The 20,635-nt window shown below is 53.7% G+C and overlaps 1 protein-coding gene across 7 annotated transcripts in view; it reads right to left on the minus strand.

The window, feature by feature from the left end:
• Positions 1-404: 404 nt before the first annotated feature.
• The window catches only part of ZC3H4 (zinc finger CCCH-type containing 4), a 39,607-nt gene continuing 19,376 nt past the window's right edge, over positions 405-20,635 (minus strand). For 5 of the 7 annotated variants that reach the window (XM_064489440.1, XM_064489442.1, XM_064489443.1 and 2 more), the window contains 10 exons: positions 20,171-20,325; positions 19,352-19,448; positions 19,106-19,245; positions 18,399-18,506; positions 16,760-16,871; positions 15,849-15,958; positions 9,177-9,541; positions 8,643-8,983; positions 5,509-5,760; positions 405-4,311 (listed from right to left, as the gene is read on the minus strand). In XM_064489440.1, coding sequence (XP_064345510.1) covers positions 2,804-4,311; positions 5,509-5,760; positions 8,643-8,983; positions 9,177-9,541; positions 15,849-15,958; positions 16,760-16,871; positions 18,399-18,506; positions 19,106-19,245; positions 19,352-19,448; positions 20,171-20,325 — 3,188 coding nt within the window. In that variant the 3' untranslated portion in view covers positions 405-2,803. The remainder of the gene's footprint in view (positions 4,312-5,508; positions 5,761-8,642; positions 8,984-9,176; positions 9,542-15,848; positions 15,959-16,759; positions 16,872-18,398; positions 18,507-19,105; positions 19,246-19,351; positions 19,449-20,170; positions 20,326-20,635) is intronic. The other 2 variants (XM_064489441.1, XM_064489445.1) reach the window with 2 other exon arrangements.

Genomic DNA, 20,635 nt, shown 5'->3' on the forward strand with positions numbered 1-20,635 from the left:
CGCCATCCTCCTGACCTCCCAAAGGCCCCACCTCCAAGTGCCGTCACATTGGATGAACAGGTTTCAACATACACATTTTGAGAGAACACACTCAGTCTATAGCAGTTAGGGTTCCTGTTTCTCCTCATCCCTAGAAGCCATCCCAGTTGTCCTGAGTTCATCACTGGCCTCTCCTGTGACTTGTGTGGGTCACCGTCTCTGAATGCTAAGGCTGACACAAGGCCAGAGCTCAAGAACTGTGGGACGCAGTCATCAACTGCTAGGGAAAGCAGAGGCATGTCATCATGCACGTCACCCTGGGACTGGGCACCGTGAGAACAAATCCTGGTTTCAAGGTTGCATTCCCCCCCTATTTCTGGGACAAGGGACGGTGGGGGTGGTTTGGAGAGATGAGACCCACAGGCTTTTTAAAATAACTGCATCCTTTAATGGCAGTAATACAATTACTGGATTAAGAGACCACAGGAGAAAGGGCAGGTGATGTTTCTGGAAGACAGATATGGAGTACAAAAAGGGGGCAGAATAGAGTCATGCGACGATCATTGTAAAAATACAGTACATTATATACATATTTGCACCATCAACTTTCAACTCTGAAACAGTATTTACACTTTTGTTACAATCCTGGTTAGAGAACAATTTTTTCTTTAAAAGCTCGGCCTGATGGCAAATGAAAATTTCGGGTGAATTCATAGTCCCATGAGGTTCTTAGGCTGAATATTCCAAGAGGAGCGTTCCAGCTTCTATTTCATCCACAGATTTCAGTTTTAAAAAAGCATTTAATTTTGCTTTTACAAAAGAAACTTCTCAAAGGAAGGGGGGGGAAAAACCCAACCATAGCCACCCTGTGTATTCTTTCTTATTTTACAAACACCAAGGGCTGCAGCCCTCTGCTTCAAGGCCAACACTCGCGGCTGAAGAAAAATCTCACTAATGATTGTTTAAAAACAAAACAAAAGACACAAAGACAAACCAAACCAACCTGATCATGGCACACTGACCCTGTGGGGCTACCTCTCCCACCCTTGCTTCTGGCCCCAAACTTAACACCTATTTCTTTTCTGAGGGAGGGGGGGTTTGGTACAGTAGCCTCATGCATCGCCCACTCCAAGGAGGTGGGAGGGGGAACCCTTTAGCTGGGACACCAGGTTTCCTCATTATCAGCAAGGAAGGGTCAGGGGCCTTAAGTGATGTGGTTGAGGCGGTGGGATGAGGAGATGGGGCAGGAGACCGCTGGCAAATACTGACACCCCAGCGGGAAGGACCCCTGGCAGCAAAGGCCCCACCTGGTTCCCCTCGGGCCAGTCTCCAGGCTGCATCCACAGGGTAGGCCTCCTCTGGGGCTCTGCGGACAGGACTAGACCTCAGCCAGGGTCCTGGGGGATGGGCAGCGGCCCTGGGGCAGGCATCTCTGCTCCCTTTCTGGCTCAGCCGGATGAGGAGAGCGGGATACAGGCTTCGGGTCCCATGTCCCCACTGCAGTGGGGGTCCCCGGTCCCTCTCCTGGAAGGGCCCAGCAGCCCCTACCCTACCCTGGCCAGTCTCCCACCCTTTCCTCAGGCCCCTTTCCTGGAAGCATCCACAAATCCAATACCACACACGCCTCTGAACCCACGTACTGGTCAGCTTAGAAGAAAACCAAACACACCAAAACCTCGAGCCCTAAAGATATGGTGCAAAGAGGTGTGAAGAAAGTGGAGAAAGCAGAAACACTCTGCCTAGAGCCACCCAGGGCTCCCTGTTAGGAGCCTGCTGGAGTGGCCACGCCACGGATCCTTGAGCTGTCCCCAGAGGGGCCGGGGCCGGCACGCAGGGTGCTCTGGCTTCTGAGGCCCAGGACAGACCCCGACAAGAGGGGAGAAAGGCATGGCCGTGACACGACAGAACACAACAGGACAGGTGCTAATACTGACGGAAAACAGGCGGTCTGCAGAGGCTGCCTCCTGGAGGAAGCTCTTCGGGGACGCCGCCCCACACCAGCCCTGCCGCCTCCAGGTCCATCTCTCACCCTGGAGTCTTCTGACGCAGGCTGGAGGGCGCGGGTTTATGGATGAACTCTGGACGGAGGATGGCAGGGAGGGCCATGTGTGAATCCAGACGAGACAGCAGTGGAAAAGGACTTCGTTTCTCCCAGCCCAGGCAGCTTCCGAGGGCTCTTCTTTTCTTGCTTGATACTTTCACTTCCACTGGCCCCTGAAGCGGGTCATCGTGACATGCGCACTGCAGAGGAGACGGGGCTCTAGAAATGCCTGGACCTGCTTCCATGCAGGTCCTGCCCACCATCTTGCCTCTGTCTCTTCTTGCTCATGCGACACAGGGTGAGCAGCGTTCATTGCCTTCTCGACGACTGCTGTTCCCTTTGTCCTGGGGGGGTGGGGGAGGTGGAGGAGGAGGGGCCAAGCTTTGCCCAGAAAACCCACTAGACCCCCAGCCACCAGACTGGACCCCCAGCCTTTAAGGAGTCCCTGAAAATCAGGCCTGGCCAGGCCAGGCGGAGTGCCAGCTGGGGCTGAGGACCAGGGGACTCACAACTGTTCACATGCACAAGTAGGTTTTCTTGGTGGGAGCCCAGGAGCCCCGCAGCACTGACCAGAAGTGAAGATGGTTATATACATTTTATATGATTCAAAGAAAGTACTACTTAAAAAAAAAAAGAAAAAGAAAAAAGAAAAAAAAGGAAAAAAGAAAAGAAAGAACACTCAGTCCCCCTCCCCCCTCCCCCCAGTCCCCAGCTCTGGTTGCTGCCCTTAAATATTGCCCTGGGAAGGGTGGGGTGCAAGGAGCGCTTGTCTCCGGCTTAACACTACTGGCAAAAGGGGGAGGCAGTGGGGTCAAAGCCTTTAAAAACATCTTTCAGGGACCCAGCGTCTTGCTCACCCTCACGGGCCGGGCTGTTGCCAGCAAATGGGCTTCCAGTGCCCGTCTTGGGTGCCTGTTTCACCGTCCCGAAGAGGGTGGGCACGGGCAGGTTGTGCACGCCAGGCTGGGGCGGGGCGCCCTCTGGTGTTGGGGCGCCTGTGGCGGTGGCAGGGGCTGCAACAGCCTTGGGCCGGGGCCGGTTGTAACTGTTGTATCTGTCTGTGGCTGCAGCCGCGCCCCCATCTGCCCCGGACTTCCCGGATTCAGGCTGTTCCAGGGCGGACTTGCGGACAAACGGGGGCTCCTTGGCCTTGGTGCAGGAGCTCTTGCCGTTGCCCTCGGGGCCCTTGGGCTGGGAGCCCGCATCAGCAGCCGGCTCAGCGGCTTTGCCACCTGCGTTGGGAGTCCTAGGGTCGTAGAGGCTGATGCCGCTCAGCACACTGCTCTGCCCGCTCCCGCTGCCCTGGCCCAGGCCACCGGCCGCCAGCACGCGGGGATCATAGGGGGCGGTGGCTGGCGGGGAGGACTCCTCACTGGGGCTGGCGGCTGGAGATGGTGCTTCAGTGGGACCAGGCTTGGCCACCCGGGAGGAGGCAGCGGAGTCTGCTGGTTTCTGCAGCCGAGGGTCAGTGGGCATTTTCCGCACTCGGGGGTCACTGGGCTTGTCACTGGGGCCAGGAGCTGCCGAAGGGCCAGTGGCATTGACAGTCTTGAGGATGCGAGAAAGGAGCTCAAAGTCAGGCAGATTGGAGCCGGCTGTGCTGGGATCTGTGGAGGGGCCTGGGCGCTGCCGGGGGTTGGGGGGGCCTGAGGCGGCGGCACGATGCAGCCTGGGATCCAAGGCAGGCAGGGACTGCAGGGCTGCAGGAACCGGGGGCACTGCATCCTGCTTGGGGATGGGCAGAGGGATCAGGTCCTCAGGGTTCCAGAGTACAGTGCGTGCGAAGCTCGGCTTGCTCAGTGTCACATCCTTCTTAATGTGGCTGAACTGCTGCAGCTGCAATCGTGGGTCCCGCAGCGGGTGCCCAGGGAGGGGGTCCAGGGGAATGTTCACAGCCTTCTCTCGAAGGGCCCGCTCCCCTTCCTCCTCTTCTGCAGGGGGTTGCCCAGAGCCCTTTGAGCCGCTGGGGCCTGCAGGGCTGGAATGAAGGCTGCCTTCTGGCTTGGGTGCGGGCAGGGAGCGAGCCAGTCGAGGGTCAGAGGGTCCTGTGTCACCTGGGCCTGACCCACTGGAAGCGTCAGCATGGCGAGTGAGTCTGGGGTCCCGGCTGAGGCGGGGGTCAGCCAGCCGGCCTCCCTTCTGGAGGCGGGGGTCCCCCAGCCCACTGCTGCTCAGCTCCCCAACAGAAGCCTGGGGTCGGCTAGATGTCTGCTGTCTCAGGGTCTTCAAGATGGACGTGACGCTGCTCCCACCCTCATCCTCATCACTTGAGTACCAGTTTCCAGTGTCACCTGAGAAAAAGCACAAAGGAACACAGAAAGGGTGAGTGGCCATCACGTCCATCATCAGCCCCTTCTGGACCCCAAGGCAGCCTGCTCTTCCACCTCTTACATCTCAGAACCTCAGTTTCTCCTCTTTTAAGACACCTCTTCCCATCACGGGCTGCCATGGAGAGCCAGGGAGCTCAGGCACCAAGCCTGGCAGGTCACTGCCTAATGTTTATGGACCCTTCCCTGCGTGCCGGCACCGTTCTAAGTGCTTTGTCTTATTTAATTGTCACAACCACCCAGGATATAGTGTTATTATCGTGCCCGTTTGACAGATGAGAAAACAGGCAAGGACAGTCATGAGATTGGAGGCAGAGCCAGGACTGAGGTCAGACTCCGGGCCCAGGGCCCTGCCACTGCCACCTCCTCACCTCCTGGGCAGGTCCAGCCCCCACCATGGCAGGCCCAGCTCCGAGTGCCTTAGAGCAGCTACCACTGACTCAGCTCTCACTGCACTTGAGGCTCACAGACACTTGCCTCCCAGGCCCCTTGAAACGTTACCACGTCCCAGGGAATGGCAGTCACCAGCTGACAAGAGGCGGGGCCAGACTCTGGCCCCCGTTCAACCTTCTGGGCAGGTGCAACCGGAGCCACTAAGGGAGGGGCTGTCCCCTATTCTCACTGTCCCTCTTGCTCCTGGGCTCCTGTCAGGGCCACTCACGGCCTCTGACTTCAGGTTCCAGACTCCACTTGTGCACCCCATTTCACCCTGGGGCGGGTGCCACCAGGCCCACTGCACAGCGCCCTGAGACTCAGCAGCTGTGGCTGTGACCGTTGCTGGTTTACATCAACAACCAGCTCTCATCTGCTGGCCTCCTGAGAAAGTGGTCTGGGGGAAGGGGGGCTGAGTCTCCTTTGTCAGGGTACAGGGGGTAAATCCTGTTGTCTGCTGTCTCCTCCAGGGACCAGCCCATCTCTCGCCTCAATGGGATCAGGGTCTCTCCCGACCCCCGTGACACAGAAGGGCAGCCCTGACTTCTAATTTTCTCAGGGACATGCAGCAGCCACAGAAGCTTCACAGCCCTGGGCAGGGGTCCTCTCTGGCCACAGGTTCCTTTCTGACACAAAACCCAACCTAGGCATTCCCCACCTCCCCGGCACAGCGGCCCGGGGGGGCCTGTGCCCATCAGGGAAAGCCCCTGCCCCGGGGAGGACACGTGCCTTCCTCATTCTCCCGGTCCTGCTTGCTGCTCTCAGCCAGCCTCCTCGCTCTCTCCTCCTCCTCCTGCTGCTTCTGCTGGATCCTCAGGTACAGGGCCCTCTGGGCTGAGGGCAGGAAGTCGGGGACACCGGCGCCCGGCTTCGGCCGGCCTGGGGGCCCTCCCTCAGAGAAGCTGTCAGGCTCCAGAGGGTGCTCGGGGAAGAGGTGCTCCCCAGGCTCCCCCGGCAGCTCTTCGTAGTGCCCGTAGTCCTCTGTGGCAGGGAAGAACCGAGGGTTCATGTCGGGAAGGGCCTCATGGCGCCAACTCCGACCCACCCGTGCCCTTCTCTGGAAGACCACCCCCTGATGGCGATGGGTGACAATGTGTAGCCCATCCCTTCCTACCCTCCCAGGAGGGGCCCCATGAACAGCTCCACAGCCGGGGACGAAGCAGCCAACGGAGGTTCCCGCCTAGGGTGCAGCCACCAAGAATGAGGTTCACAGTGAGGTTTAGTGACATGGGCAAATGCTCATGAAGTGAAAACAGGACGGCACGTTGAACGGATGTTTATAAAATACAAAGAAAAGGCTTTGAAAAGACAGACGGAAAACAGTCTCTCTCTGAAAATGAGATCGGGAGGGAGGAGCTGAGGGGCCTTTTGCCTTTTACTCCACGTTTCTCATGTTTAATTTTTGATGAGCATTACTTCTATGGTTTCTTTGTATAATAAAGAAAAACACTATCTCACAATGAGCTCATAATATGACTTCAACCATGGTAAACAAAGACTAGCAGAGAAGAAAATACACCAAAATGTTGCTATGGCTACACGTCAACCCAGAGGCTCATGGGTGACTCCTTCTCCTCCTTCCTTTATGGCTTCCAGAACGCCAGCACTGTTTACCACCACTGACGAGCATGCTGTTGCATTTAAAGGGACAGGGTAGGGGGAGTTTCTCCCACACAGCATCTAGGAAGCACAAGGCTGAAGGGTTTGCCTTCACTATCCAAGAACGGGCAGGCACGCAGCACTAGTTACCTCCCTCCACAAACTATACCCAAGGAGCGGAGTAGTAATAGCACAGGCAGATCTGACACAACACATCTGGATAGAGTGAGTGAGTGAGTGAGTGGGAGCGTGCGTGCATGCGTGCGTGTGTGACAAAGTCCAGGTAGCACTGTCCCACAGAATGTTCTGGAATGATGAAAATTTCTGTATCTGTACCATGCAATGTGGCCCCACTGAGCATGTGAAATGGGGCTAGAACTACCAAGAAAGTGAATCTGTAATTTAAACTAAACTTTCAAGATTAAAATGATTAAATCTGCAAATACCTCATATACAAAAGCATGTAAAACAAAGTGAAAGGTCACTTTCTTCTAGCCCCTGAACTTCGTAACATGTGAACCTGATGAGCGAGCCTGCTCTGTGCCACACCCTGGCTTGGAGCGGACACTCCATCAACAGTCCCACCCAGCTCCCCCTGCAAGAAGCGTATCCTCAAGAGTGAATCACTTGCTGGTTTTGCAGTTGTGAATATACTAAAAACAACTGAACGATACTAAAAGGGTAGATTTCATGGTATGGGTATTACAGCAAATGACTCCAGAGAAACCTATTGTTACCAGCTTGACAGACTTAGTTTTCTTCCCCATCCAGACCTTTCCCATGCACATTTTACAAACGTCTGAAGGGGGAGGAGTCCATGGGAACCACAGCACCCCTTAAGTCGCTTGCTTTTCTCACTTGAGAACACGTCCCTCCCCTGGCTCCTTGCCCCAAACACCTGCTCTCATGCCTTTGATCACAGCCGAAAACCCTCACACTGACGTCCAGCCTGGCCAGCTCCCTGACGCCCCTCAGCATCTCCGCTCGGCTGTCAATCAGGAACCTCATACTTAATATGGCCAAGGCAGAAGTGCTGCCCCACCCCAATGTGGTTATCTCCAGCAGGACACCGGCACCAGGGATGGCATGAGCACCCACCGAGAGACCCCGCCCCACGGCCAATACCCCCATCTGCCCTGCCGCCTTGTCACACTGGCCCTACGGCGCATCTCTGAACCTAGCCCTGCTGTTCCTGGGTGCCACCTACTTCACCTCTGCCCAGGACAGCTCAACGGCAGCCCACAAGCCTCCCCGATTCCGCTTCAGCCCCACTGGCCTCCAGTGCCCTCGTGTCCCTCCGCTTATCCCCATCGTCCTTCCACTGAGGCCACAGAGCCCCATGCGCTGGGACTCCTATCCTTGTCCTCCTCTTCCAAGACACATGGACACCTTTACTCCTCTCACACAAGAGACTGGCTGGGGCCTCCGCACCTGCTATAGCTGCTGCCTGAGCCGCGCCCACGCCTCCCTTCTCCCCTTCACATCTGACTGGAGTTCGCATCTCAGACAGGCCTCTGCAGACCGGGACACACCAGATCACAGCCTGCCTCCATCCCGTCACCCTCTCCCCGCTGCCCCACTTTACTTCTAGCAATGCTCAATGATGAAATGAGCTGAGTTGCTGATTTACACATTTCCTGTCTGCATCTCTCCACTAAAATGCAGTGAAGGCAAGGATGACGTGCTTTGCTGGCTCTGCCCACGTCCCAAAAGCACGCCTGGTCCCTGGCAGCCGTGAGCACACCTCACCCTCCTGCAGGCTGCACGCCACCTCCTACTGATGCAGCATCATCACCCAACCGGGTGACGGACATTTAGGCTACCAACACGTGCTCTCATTTTAGTAAAAAAGGAAAGGAAAGGAGGAAGGAAGATGGTCAGTTGTGTGGACAGAACAAGCAGAGTTGCAAGGCAGCCCCAAGCCAAGGACCACCTGGAAGGAGACCACTCTGGTCGAGGGCACCTCAGCTTGCAGTTCAACACCACTATGCACTGCCCTCCAACTTCCTACGCTCCCATCCCAGGCACACTGAGCAAAATGCGTAAGGAAGTAAGTTATAGTGATGATCATCATAATACTCCTTTTAGACTCAACAGGATAGTGAATCCCACATCACTGAAAACGTTCAACCACTCACGGGACACAGATGGAGTTGGATTCATGTTTTCAAAGACTCAGACCAAGGAAGAAAAAGATCTTCCTAACTACACTCCATGTGCAAACCCCAGCAGCCCCAACTGGCCCCCACTTCAGCCCTGCATACCTGCGTCCCCAATGAGTCCTGGCTCCATTTCCATGCCCTCTTGCTGCTGGTAAAAGTTTTCATAGAAGTTCTGGGCTGGTGGGATGGGAGGCATCATTCCAGAATGTGGGGAGTCTCCAGGACCATAGGGCATCATTGGGGGGCCTCCAGGTCCCATGGGCGGGCCAGGGTTCATGCCAGGGCCCATCGGCATGTCGGGGTGCATGTCGGGGTGCATGTCTGGATGCATGTCAGGATGCATATCAGGGTGCATGTCCGGATGCATTGGGCCCATCGGCCCTGGGGGTCCCATGTTGGGCCCGGGACCCATTGGCCCTGGGGGTCCTCCGGGTCCAGGGAACCTAGAAGAGGAGAAAATAGTGCCTGTGAGAGGGGCTGTGGAGGAAGGATGGTAGCCACACCCTGGAGGAGACACAGAGGGCTCCAGACCAGGACCCTGGAGCCGTGGACAGAGGCAGGACGCTGGCCCGGCCAGGCTTAGTGACAGGCCCCTGGCACAGAGGAGCCCAGTTGAGCCCAGAATAGCCCCCTCACCTCACACCCAGCTTCTCAGCCAGCTGTCCCGTGGGCCGCACCACGATCTCAAACAAGGAGGGGATCTTCTTGTTATACATGTCCTGCTGCTGCTGCAGCTGCTGTGGGGACAGCGGCTCGTGCACCGGCATGGGCATCTGCGGGGGCCCGGGGGGCGGAGGAGGGGGTGGGGGTGGGGGCGGGGGGCCACCCTGCATGGGCCTGCCATTTGGAGAGGTTGGGGCTGGGGGGCCGGGGGGCCGGGGCGGAGTGGGCAGGAGGCCCACGCCGGGGGGAGGTTTGGGCAGGGGGTTGATGCCCTGCTTCTTCAGTTCCTCGACTTCCTTCTCATCCTCAGCGCCCGCTTCCGCGTCATCTGCCAACATCTGTGGGAGAGAAGGACAGAACAGTGAGAGTCAGGACAGGGGAACAGTCAGGTTGGAAAGCACTTCTCCAGGGCTGAGAGCCAAATTTTCTGAGGAAAGCTCTTTACGACCCTGAGGCCCTTAACGGGATGAGGCCCATGACCACAAAGCCTCTTTGGTACAAAAACCATCGTCCCACACCACTGCTGCAGCCACCAGCTGATGGGAGCCATTCTGTTTTGCAGCAAAATACATGTAACGTACTATGTACTATTTTGCCATTTTCAAGCATACAATTCAACAATGTTAAATACATTCAAGATGGTGTACAACCACCAACTCTATCTAGTTCTAGAACATTCCCATCACCCCAAAAGAAGACTCCATACCCATTAAGCAGTCACTCCCCATTCCTCCCTCCTCCCAGACCCAGCAAGCACTAATCTACTTTTTGTCTCTATAGATTTGCCTATTGTGAACAGTTCATACAAATGAAATCCCACAATATGTGGCTTTTTGTGACTGGCTTCTTTCACTCAATGTGATGTTTTCAAGGTTGATCCGTGTCGTAGCTGTGTCATCTATTTTTCCTATCTCAGGGCTGATGAATAGCCCTCATTCTGCTTGGATTTTAAGGGTTTCTCACTGCACTTGCAATTAAACCCCAATCGCTTATGAGAACCCACAGGGCCTGGCAGCAGGGCTGGGTGCCTGGGGAGGATCTCACAGCACCCTGGAGGCTTCATTTCCTTCTGTCCACTGTGCCTGGACTCCTCCAGCCCAAGCACCCAGCCCTGTTTCAGTTCTGCAGACAGCTCAAGTCCTTCCCCTGCAGGGCCCTGGCTTGGCCATCTGCTTTTCCCTCCGTTCCCAACTGTATGGGTCTGCGTCCCCCAACTGTTGGGTTCTCTTATTAAAGGTCAACTCAGAGTAACTCTCCTGGTCTCCTGTACTCACTACTGGAACACTATCAGCTCCGTTGAAAGCACAAGCTTTGTAAAAGCTTTATATTTTGTTCATACCTGGCCCAATGACTACCAAATCCCTGAGGGCAGGACTGTTTCGTGCCCAGAGGCACCTCCAGGGCCTAGCACAGGGCCTGATACAGGGTAGATGGAAAATTTCAAAGTCTGGATTCAAGCAGAATGTGTCACCGATTAGGATCCTGTGCAGAAGTTTACAAGGCAGGCCTTTGGCTGGTGCTGGGAACCTGGATTTCAGAACGGTTCCCATCATTCCCTGACTGATTAACCTGGGCGCTCAGTCTCTAATGCATGTCCATGGTGGACAACATTCCATACGTGCTGTCACAGCCTGAGAAGTTAAGCATGTCCCATGTGACACCCTGGGGTGAGGACTCTTGGAAGCTGGCATCTTCTTTCTTCAGCTTTCACCCCTATGCCTTTCTCTTGCTTGCTCTGCTTTGTGTCTTTTCACTGGAGTAAAACCTTGGCCACGAGTACAACGACGTGCTTGGCCATGGGAGTCTCCCCAGCAAATCGTGCAACCTGGGCCTGGGTTGTCTAAGGGACCTCAGCACAGATGCCCTAGTGGATCCTAAATGCAGCTCTGAGATGCCTCGACCCCGGCATCTGGGCCTCAGCAATGCTCAAGACAACGCTTCCTGCTCCTCCACCCAGGGAGGATGGGGGTGTGGGTGGCAGAGGCCAGCTCTCCCGGCAGCTGTCAGGCAATTCTTGACTTTTTTCTCTCCATACCATCGGCAACAGTATATGGACCCAGGGACAGCAAGGTCCAAAAAGAATCTGGTTTTGAGACGGATGGAAAACTTGGAAGACTGATCAGTGGAAAACACTTGTCCCTCAGAGCCCTGCTACTCACGGTGTGGTCTGGTTGGGGGACCAAGCAGCCCAGGGGGCCCACTGAACCAGGACCACATTTTCACGTGTCCACTGCAGCACGGGAAACACTGCCCAGGACTAGCTGTGCTGGGGAGAGCCCAGCAGCTCGTGTGTCCTTTAGCACTGCTCTCAGTGGGGCTGCGGCCCAGTCACAGCCACGGAGGCAGCCCTGACTGCTTCACTGCCCTGCATTCCACTCGCTTCTCTGCCAGCCAGCTGGCCCCTTCTGGTTCCACAGCCATTGCTCGCACTGTCCCCTGCCCAGCCCATGCCTCCCTCACCTGCCATTCACCTGGGGGCCAGCACAGTGTCACCTCCTTACCAAGCCTCCCTGAGGGTCAGCCTGTTCAAGGGCTCTGGGCTCCCTGCAAATTCCCTCCACTGCCCCAATCCCATGGGTCATCAGTATCTAGCTGCTGACTGGATCCTACCTCCTCATCACTGCATCCCCAGTGCCCGAGACAGTGCCTGCCACAAACTAGGCAGGACCACACATCTGTTAAGTAAATGAGCGAGGAAAACAACGGCACCTCCCTCTGTATTCCCTGGACTTTAGAGGATGGGAGGGTGGGGCTGGCGGCACAGGGGTATAAAAGAGTTAAGGCTCTGACTGGACGACGTGACTACTTGTGTTCCCCTCCGGCTGTCAACCTGCACAGCGCCTCCCTGCTCCCCAGCCTGGGGACCTGCCCACCCCTCACCTTCAGCTCCTGCTGGCTCTGGGCTGGGGCTCCCACACAACCTCCCTGGCCAGAGTTACACGACAGATACCACCTCCATCTGGCCACACCTCACTCCATGCACCTTCTGCTCCTCCACAGGCCACCAGCTGGGTTCTGTGAATGATGGACCCTCCACCTCCTCACTTTCCAGCCAGGATCAGGGTGTATCCCCAACCCCTCCTCTCTCATCCCCACACCCAAACACTGGCCTGCAGCCTCAGCCCGGCCCTTTTGAGTGGCTCTCCGGCCCTCCTCGGCCCCACCCTCTGACTCTGACCAGAATCCTGCCTCTGCCTGCTGTCTGGTCTCCCCATCTCTGCACACAGAGTCACCTCTAGTCACAAAAGTGGCCCAGCCCCGGCACTGTGAGATCCTTTCAATGACAACTTAATGCCCTCAGGTTCAGGAAAAACCTAACAAGGTTATATACCTCATTACCTCATTAAACAGAAACACACTTGACCATAACTTCCTCGGCCCCTGGAGGGCGCCACACTCCCTCCGACCCATTTCAGGACTGGTGGCACCACTCGGTGGGCGGCAGCTCCCAGCACTGAGCTGCGAGCGAGTGGGGCTTCCACCTCCCATCCTGCCAGGTGGGGGTCTCACCTCTCAGCTGCTCACCAGCTGCAGGATGCCTCCTCCTGTCCCAGGACAGCCCCTTCAGCCCTCACACAGACCCCGTGACATCCTGACGAGGACCCCGGCCTGGGATGCAGACCAGCTCCCTGTCCTCATCTGTCTACCCACCACCTGCCCTGCGCCGCCAGTGCTGCCCCAAAGGCTGGGGCTGAATTGTATCAGAGCCTAGGACACCTACGCACAAAACACACCAGGGGAAATGTCGACTCCCCTAGGAAAACTGAACCAAACCATCCCCACGGTCCGTCCACACACATGCCATGGAGGGCCCAGCTATCCCTAGAGCCTCCTGTGCGTCCCTTCCTGGGCCTCCCTGCAGCTGCTGGGCCCCTCACACCATACAACCAGGGCCCTGCTAGGTCCGACAACCTCCCCTACCAGGATGGATTCTGAATCGATTCAGGGTTTCCAAAAGTCAGAGGTATCCTCTCAAAGGAAAAGGACTGCCACACCTGCGGATACACAAAGATGTGTGGGCCAAGGTTCATCAGGCCAAAGAAATAAGCTCACATCAGTAGGTTAAAAATTCTAAGCTTCTGCCCCAAACTGGAAACAAACCAAATGCTCCTCAAGTGATGACTAGATGAACAATCTTAGATCATCCCTAGGATGGAGTACTACTCAGCACCAAACAGTAATGAACTACCAATACTTGCAACAATGTGGATGAATTGCAAATGCATCATGCTGAATGAAAGCCAGATTCAAAAGGCTATATAAACCACACATGTTCAGAGCTGCATACTGTGTAAACCTATCTATATGACTTTCTTAAAAAGGCAAACTATGGAGACAGAAAACAGATCAGTGGCTGGAGATGGGACAGGCGCTGACTATATAAAAGGGAGGTTCGGGGGTGATGGAATGAATTTCCTCTATATAGACTGGGAGGTGGTCACACGGTTCTGTTTGTCAAAACTCATAGAGCTAAACAGCAAATTTTAATGGATACAAACTATACCTCGACAAACCTGACTGTATACACACACGTGCGCGCACGCGCACACACACACACACACACACACACACACACAGAGCAATAACTGAATGATTTAAGGGTAAAGAACCATAATGTATTCAACTACCTTCAAATGGCTCAAGGAAAAAAAACATGCACACATATATATACTAAAATGAAAGCAAGTGGTAAGGCAAATGGGGCAAAATAATGCTAAGAGATGAATCTACATGGACGGACTTCTTTGTATTATTCTTGCTATTCACTCGAACAGTCACTGACAACCTCAAAGGCAGGCACGTCTCAAACCAAGTGGACAGCTGGAAACTGATGTATCTGGACAGACAGAAATGTCACCAAGAAGCAGGAAAATAAAGCTGAAGAAAAGAGAGGAAAAGAGAGCGTCGACACTTTGGGAGAGGGCAGCTAAGGCCCCGTCGTAAGTGGTACCACAGCTTGGACCCAAGGGCTGCCCTGGAGCCTCAGGCCCCAGCCCTGGTTGACCAAGCTGCGACCCTGTCTAGGAGAGAAGGAAATGGCTGACCCCAAGCCTTTATCAGGGTTAATCTTGTAAAGGTTTATTGTGAGTTTTACTTTCTGATCACCCAAATTATACTCTGGAATGGTTTTTCCAGTTTCAACAACTCATTTTTAAACTGAGACTTGACTTCAGTCAAGGGGTGATACTGATGCTTTCAAATGTTTGTGGCCAGAAACTAAAATGTGCCACCTTGATTTGCTTTGGGTTTTATAAAGGCGTCTAGAGCTGTGCTGTCCAACATGGTGGTCACTGGCCATGTGAGGCTACTGAGTGCTTGAAATGTGGCTACAACCAGATTCCCAAGATGCAGGACAAAAAAAGAGGAATATAAAACATTGTAATTTTTCATCATTTTATTACCTGCTGAAATTGTACTCTGGACATGGATACACTAGGTTAAATAAGATATACTGGTAACTTTATTTTTCATCTATTTCTTTTTTACTTTTTTAAATGTGGCTACTACAAAATTTTAGTATACATGCTGCCAAAGCGAACACTATACTAGAAACATTTGATTCGTGGCTCTGAGGTATTCCTATAGGAGAGCACGGGTCTAGAGTGCAAACTGTGAACCTCCAGCAGGGGGCAGTCCTCAGTCAGAGATGGTTTATTTCCTCAAATGAGAAATGAAGTCGCCATTACTTCTCCCACTAGTTCCCCTGTGGGACAACTCACAGACTAGATAGCTATGGATTACAAACCCTGTTCCTGGGATAATAGGTCAAAGGGCCTGAGAAAGATAAGAACCTGCTCCACAACTGCTCTCCCAATGAGGGGTGGGCATTCTCCTGCTTTGTTTGTTCGGGGCCTCCCCTCCATCCCTCATGCAGCCCTGGCCGCTGTTTAATCAGTGCAGCCCCAGATGCAGGGATTCCTAAGGCTGGCTGAGGCGCTGATTCTTTCCATTCTCAAAAAACAGTCAACCTCCTCAAACCTTCTGGAAACCAGATGAAGGCAGGAAAAGCTTCACTGGGAAGGACATGTGTTCTCTCACCCATTCAGCCCCCGGACGGATGTCAGGAAACCAAGCACAGGAACCTGAGGGGCCCCAAGGTCCTCAGCCTGTCCTTCAGGGGAATAACAGATACGAGAATGAGTTTCAAATGCCACCTGGCTGGGGACGTGAGGACGCCCTGATACCTCACTAAAGGAAGTCTCCCCATCCCGAGAGCCTTCAATTTCCTTTTACTTTTCTACCACAAAAAGAATCCTTAAGACTTGGAAAGAAACACTGACCTTTACATCAAAACAGAGCCCATCCCAAGTCTCACCTCCTCTTTGTATACCATGGGCTCTCCCTCAAGGATAGCTAAGAAATCATAAAGCATGTCTGGAGACACACCAGGCAACATTCCTTTCAGGTAGCCGACCCTCAACGAAAACCACCAGGCCAGAGATAAGATACAAGTGTGACCACCTCCATTCTCCCTGCAGGGAAGAACACAGTCCCCACTTCCTCCTGAAAATGGCCCAGCTCCAGATCAATGCAACTGGGAAATCTGGTCCTGCAGAGGCCAGCCAGGCAGGCTGCAGCCCCAAGTCAGTGGAAGCACACCTCCTGGTTCCCACGAGCTACGGCTGGCATTGGCCTGGATGTTACCTTATCCAAGAGCTCTCGCGTCTCCTCAGTCAGAGGGTCGTGGGAGAACATGCAGTCGTCGCCGTTGATGCAGTTTCCAGTCGTGTGGTACAACTTACACGGAAAGTCACGTACACGGTAAGTTAAGGAAAATGCTTCATCTCATGAAACCCGCCCGAGGACAGAATCCAAGCTCCTTTGTTTTAGAGAGGAGGAAACTGAAGCCCAGAGAGGTGAAGTGACTAGCTCAGGGTTGCACAGCAGACCAGCAGCTGATCTAAGGTGAGACCCCGGTTCACAAGACTCCTGCTTCAGAGTGCTTCTAGCCTCACCACGTTGGCCTTCAGGCTGTGTCCTCAGATCCTCACTCAGCAGGAAAAGGGAGTAAGTTCGATGATCTGCCCAAGGTTACTTAGCCATTTGGAAAAGTCTCAGAAAGATAACAGGCAAGGGTACAAGGCCAGTCTCAAGAGTACACCTGACCCCTGAACAACATGGGGGTTAGGGGCACCAACCCTCTGCACAGTCAACAATCTGAATGTAATTTACAATAGGCCCCCGAACCCTCAGTTCGGCATCCGCAGATCCAACCTACTGCAGATCGTGTAATATTGTAATATTTACTACGGGAAAAAAAAAAAATCAGTGTGTAAGTGGACCCACGCAGTTCAAACCCACATTATTCAAGGGTCACCTGTATATGTAAAGTGAATATATAGCATGTGTGCCTCAGTTCACTCACCTGCAGGACGGGAACAGCAGACCAGTCACAGGGCAGATGTGAGGGTTAAAAGAGATGGAGGAGCACAGAAAGCTCCCGGCACAGCACTAGCACGCAGAGCAAAAGCGCACTGAAGGCCAGCTGTTATTACCAGTACGGAGAAAGGAGTTCTGCACACTCAATCAGATCAGATGTGCGCACCAAAGGATATCATGCATGTAGGGGCAGTTCTCGGCTCTGGCACAAAATCCAGTGATGTAAAACTTGCACAGTTCTCGCTTCTTTGGTAGCTCGATGTCATGGCTAAAATTACAGTGGTCTCCCTGGAAGCAATGAAAAGGTAAGGTGTTTGCAAAAAGAAGTACTGCTCTGTCACAGCTGAAGCACAGAGGGACCAATGACAGAAACAAATCTGTCTGTCCCTCGCCCCCGCCACACACATCTGGAAAGGGCAGGAGGCCCAGGAAAGGCAGGCTCATAAACGCAGCTTGCCACTAATTTTAAACTCTTGCCAAAGTGTGTGCTCCCTTCTCTCGCCCCTGGTCCTGGTCCTCCTGTCTCCAACCCGCTGCCTTTCACTGCTTCCTTCTAACTCTTCCTCCTCTTTCCTCCCCTTCTCTCTCCTCTCTTACCCACTTACTGTTTTTCAGTATTTGCTGCATGACAGCCAGGACCTCGTTTTATCCTTCTTCCTTTCTAACAGAACCCCAATTTTGTTTGTGCCCAGCTAAAAAAGTTCAGTTCTGGCCAAAGAGATGTACTCAAAAGTCCCCAGGGAAGACAACACTTGATTTAGAAAAAAAAAATTCCTTCATTCATTTTTCTTCCTCCTAGTCCTAAGATGTGATACCAGGAGGCACAGCAGCCATTAAGCAACCATAAGGACAAAAACCACATGTCTAATGATGGCAGAATAAAAAGTAGGAAGGAACTTGGGTCCCCCCAGGGTGCTGCTGACCATTGCCCATAGTGCCTCCCCTAGCCCCAGACTCTTTGTTCTAAGAGACAAATGTCTATATGTTTAAGCCAGTGGCGTTGAGTTTTCGACTATTTGCAGTCAAACTGTACAATCCAAACAAAATAACATCCAGATGAACTGAAGAAAGAAACTGTTCTATATCCATTCCCCCTTTCTCTTAGGAATGGCTATTCATTTCCCTTTGTTTATATGCATTTCAAGTTTCTATAAATAACATGAATTGCAACAATAATAAGGAATATTTTATGCATATGTATACCTTTGTTTGAAACACAGTATTTTTCCCTAAGACAGATACACAGGTGCAGCATTCCCTGAGCACATGCTTGCCAGTATCTGCCTGCTGCCTTTGTATTTGAATAAAAAGCTGGCTTCCTGCACTAACCCTGGATTATGCTCGTTTCCTTCAGAACTCTGTGGTCACTGGCCCACGTGCTGGCATTATGCTCTGCTGTGAAGTTCAAGGTTGGCCTGATTCCCCCCCTCACTTCTATCTGGATGCCCTAATGATTCCTTCTCTCACATTAAAGTTCATAACTTAACCAGGATATGTTGCACCTTTGCATTAGCATCAATCCTACTAAAACATTAGAGGCCATATGGATTGGGCGAAAATTTTGGCCAAAAAAATCCTCCCAAACCAAAAACACCCAAATGTGTCACCAATCTTATTCTGGCTCTTCAGTCACTCGGAGTGAATGACATCTTCCTGGCTCCCTGGCATCTCTCAATTAATCACTCTAAGCCCATAGGAAAACTGCTCCCAGTGAGTGTGGCCTCCGGAACATTCCAATGGCCCGTGTGTCCTCTGGGGGGGCGGGGGGGTTGTTGGCCTGCTCCAGGTCTCCTGGGACTGGGACTGGCCCCTTACCCATGTGCACCGCCCTTCCACGAAGTACTTGCAGATGACTTTGCCTTTCTTGTCAGACTGCTGGTGGGGCTTGTCGTGGTCACTCCTCCGGTAGCTTCCACCACCGTCCTGTTAGGAACACTGAGTGTGAATGTCAAGGGGAGTGAACAGGAAGAGTGAGAGGGGCCTGTGCAGGCCTAGGGGAGATGGGTTCCAAGCCAATGAGAGCAAGAAAGGGGTTGGCTGGCAGGGCTGAGTATTCCCTTGTGTAACAAGAGCACTGACCGACAAGTTTCAGCCAACACCAGGCTGTGTGGGGTGTGAGCCCCACAGCAGGAGTGTTGGCACTCAGATGAAGAAGGTTCTGGCACTCGGAGCTGCGGGCAGCTGAAGATGGAGCACCACACACCTGTGTAGGAAGGTATGCGCCTTCCTGTCAAATTCTCTAGGGCTCACTGGATGGCTCACCTAGAACCTTCTGAGCCTCGGGGACCCAGAGAACAGGTGACTGCAGGTGCTACAAAGATGTGGTTTAGAAAACAGAGGGTCTCTCCAGCAGCGCATGCCCCATGAGAGATGATTAGTGCTTATAGCCCTACTGGGAAGGACTGATAGGAGCAGGGGGAAAAGGATCAGCCTCAGAGGACAACTCATTAAAGGAAAAAAAAAAAAAATTCAAGAAGGAGCCTTGAGGAAAAACATCAGATCAGAATGAAGCATCAACTCACACCCACATCATCGTCGTAGAAGTCGTCATCATCGTTCATCCCGCCCTTGTTCATCCCTCCTCGGCTGCCCCCACGGCCGCGGCCCCGGCCCATGCCTTTCCCTCGACCTCGGGAACCCCGGCCACGGCCTCGACTTAACCCTGCAGAGGAGAGAAACGACGTTAGCCTGCGGCCTCTCCCCAGGACCCAAGCCCAACAGCTGCCAGCAGGAGCCCCACTGACTCGACCCTCCTGTTCCCTGCCCACCTCGTCCCCGGCTATCCTTAGACCGGCGGTACTGGTTCAGCTCCTTGGAATAATCGTCGTAATCCTCATCTCCCATCGGTTCCTCACTTTCTCCATACTGGAATTGCGGAGGGAAGGAAAGCAGGAGAAGTGTCATTTGGGGAACAACAAAGAATGTCTTTAACTATACACTCCGCCTCTTTCTGCCTTTTTGTGTATTCAGGACAATGTCACACTCAGGGCAGGTGAGCGACCCAGGGATTCACATTCGTGCCCCCTCCTCACAGGCCCCAGCCTAAGTGTGTCCGAGTCCTCTTCCTTGCTGTCTTCACTCTCAGAACTCCAGCCCCCCGGCAACTCCCAAGTGGTAGCTATGGAGCAAGAATAAAGAGCAGCATGGAAAGGCCTCGGGCAGGGACAGAACAGTGAGCATGCTAGCTCATTGCGCGTGCGCGCGCGTGCATGCGTGTGTGCGTGTGTGTGTGCGCGCGCGTGCGTGCGTGTGTAGGTGGTGACTAAATAGGCATCTGACTGCAAATGCAGAAAACATTTCAAGAGCACACACCCAGGGCCCCTGTCTTCAAGGATGGGAACTAAGTCTCTGAGAGAGCAGTGGGATGAAGGTGTTTTGACAGCTCACCCTTCGGTACTTTTTCAATTTTGAACCACAGGAAGGTTTTCTCTATTCCAAATAATAAACAAGCATTTTAAAACACATAAACCTGCCAGCTGATCCTGTCTTTCCACCTCAGTCTTACAGGCCACTCCCAACAGAGCCTGCAGCCCACCAGCCACCCCTCTACCACTCCCACACCATCCCCGAGCCAGAGAAAACCTTACTTCCATCTCCTCCTCGTAGAAGTCCTCTTCATCCTCCGGGTGGTCTCCTCCCATGGAGCCCCTGCCCCTGCCTCGGCTGCCTCTGCCCATGCCTCGGCCCCGAGACCCTCCGCGGCTTCCTCGGCCCCGATAGCCCCTGCCACGGCCTCGGCTGCCTGCACGGTGATTCAGACAGTAAGTGCCTGAGCGAGCAAAACCCACTAGCAAGAGAGAAGTTAACCCACTGTCTGCCCCTAAGGTCAACCATTTCCTATTCCTCCTCCAAGAAGCCCTTCCAGCTACTCTAGGCTGACTAGTTAGTAGTCCCTGGGCTCCTCGATGCGGGTGGCTCAGCACTGCGACACACACCCACTATGGCACTCATTACACCACACGCTGTGTGGCACCAGCCACACGTGGCTACCGAGCACCTGAAACGTGGCTGACCAAACTCAGAAAGGCTGTGAGTGTGGAGTGCACACTAAA

The sequence above is a fragment of the Camelus dromedarius genome, chromosome 9 (assembly GCF_036321535.1).
Source record: "Camelus dromedarius isolate mCamDro1 chromosome 9, mCamDro1.pat, whole genome shotgun sequence".
NCBI lineage: Eukaryota > Metazoa > Chordata > Mammalia > Artiodactyla > Camelidae > Camelus > Camelus dromedarius.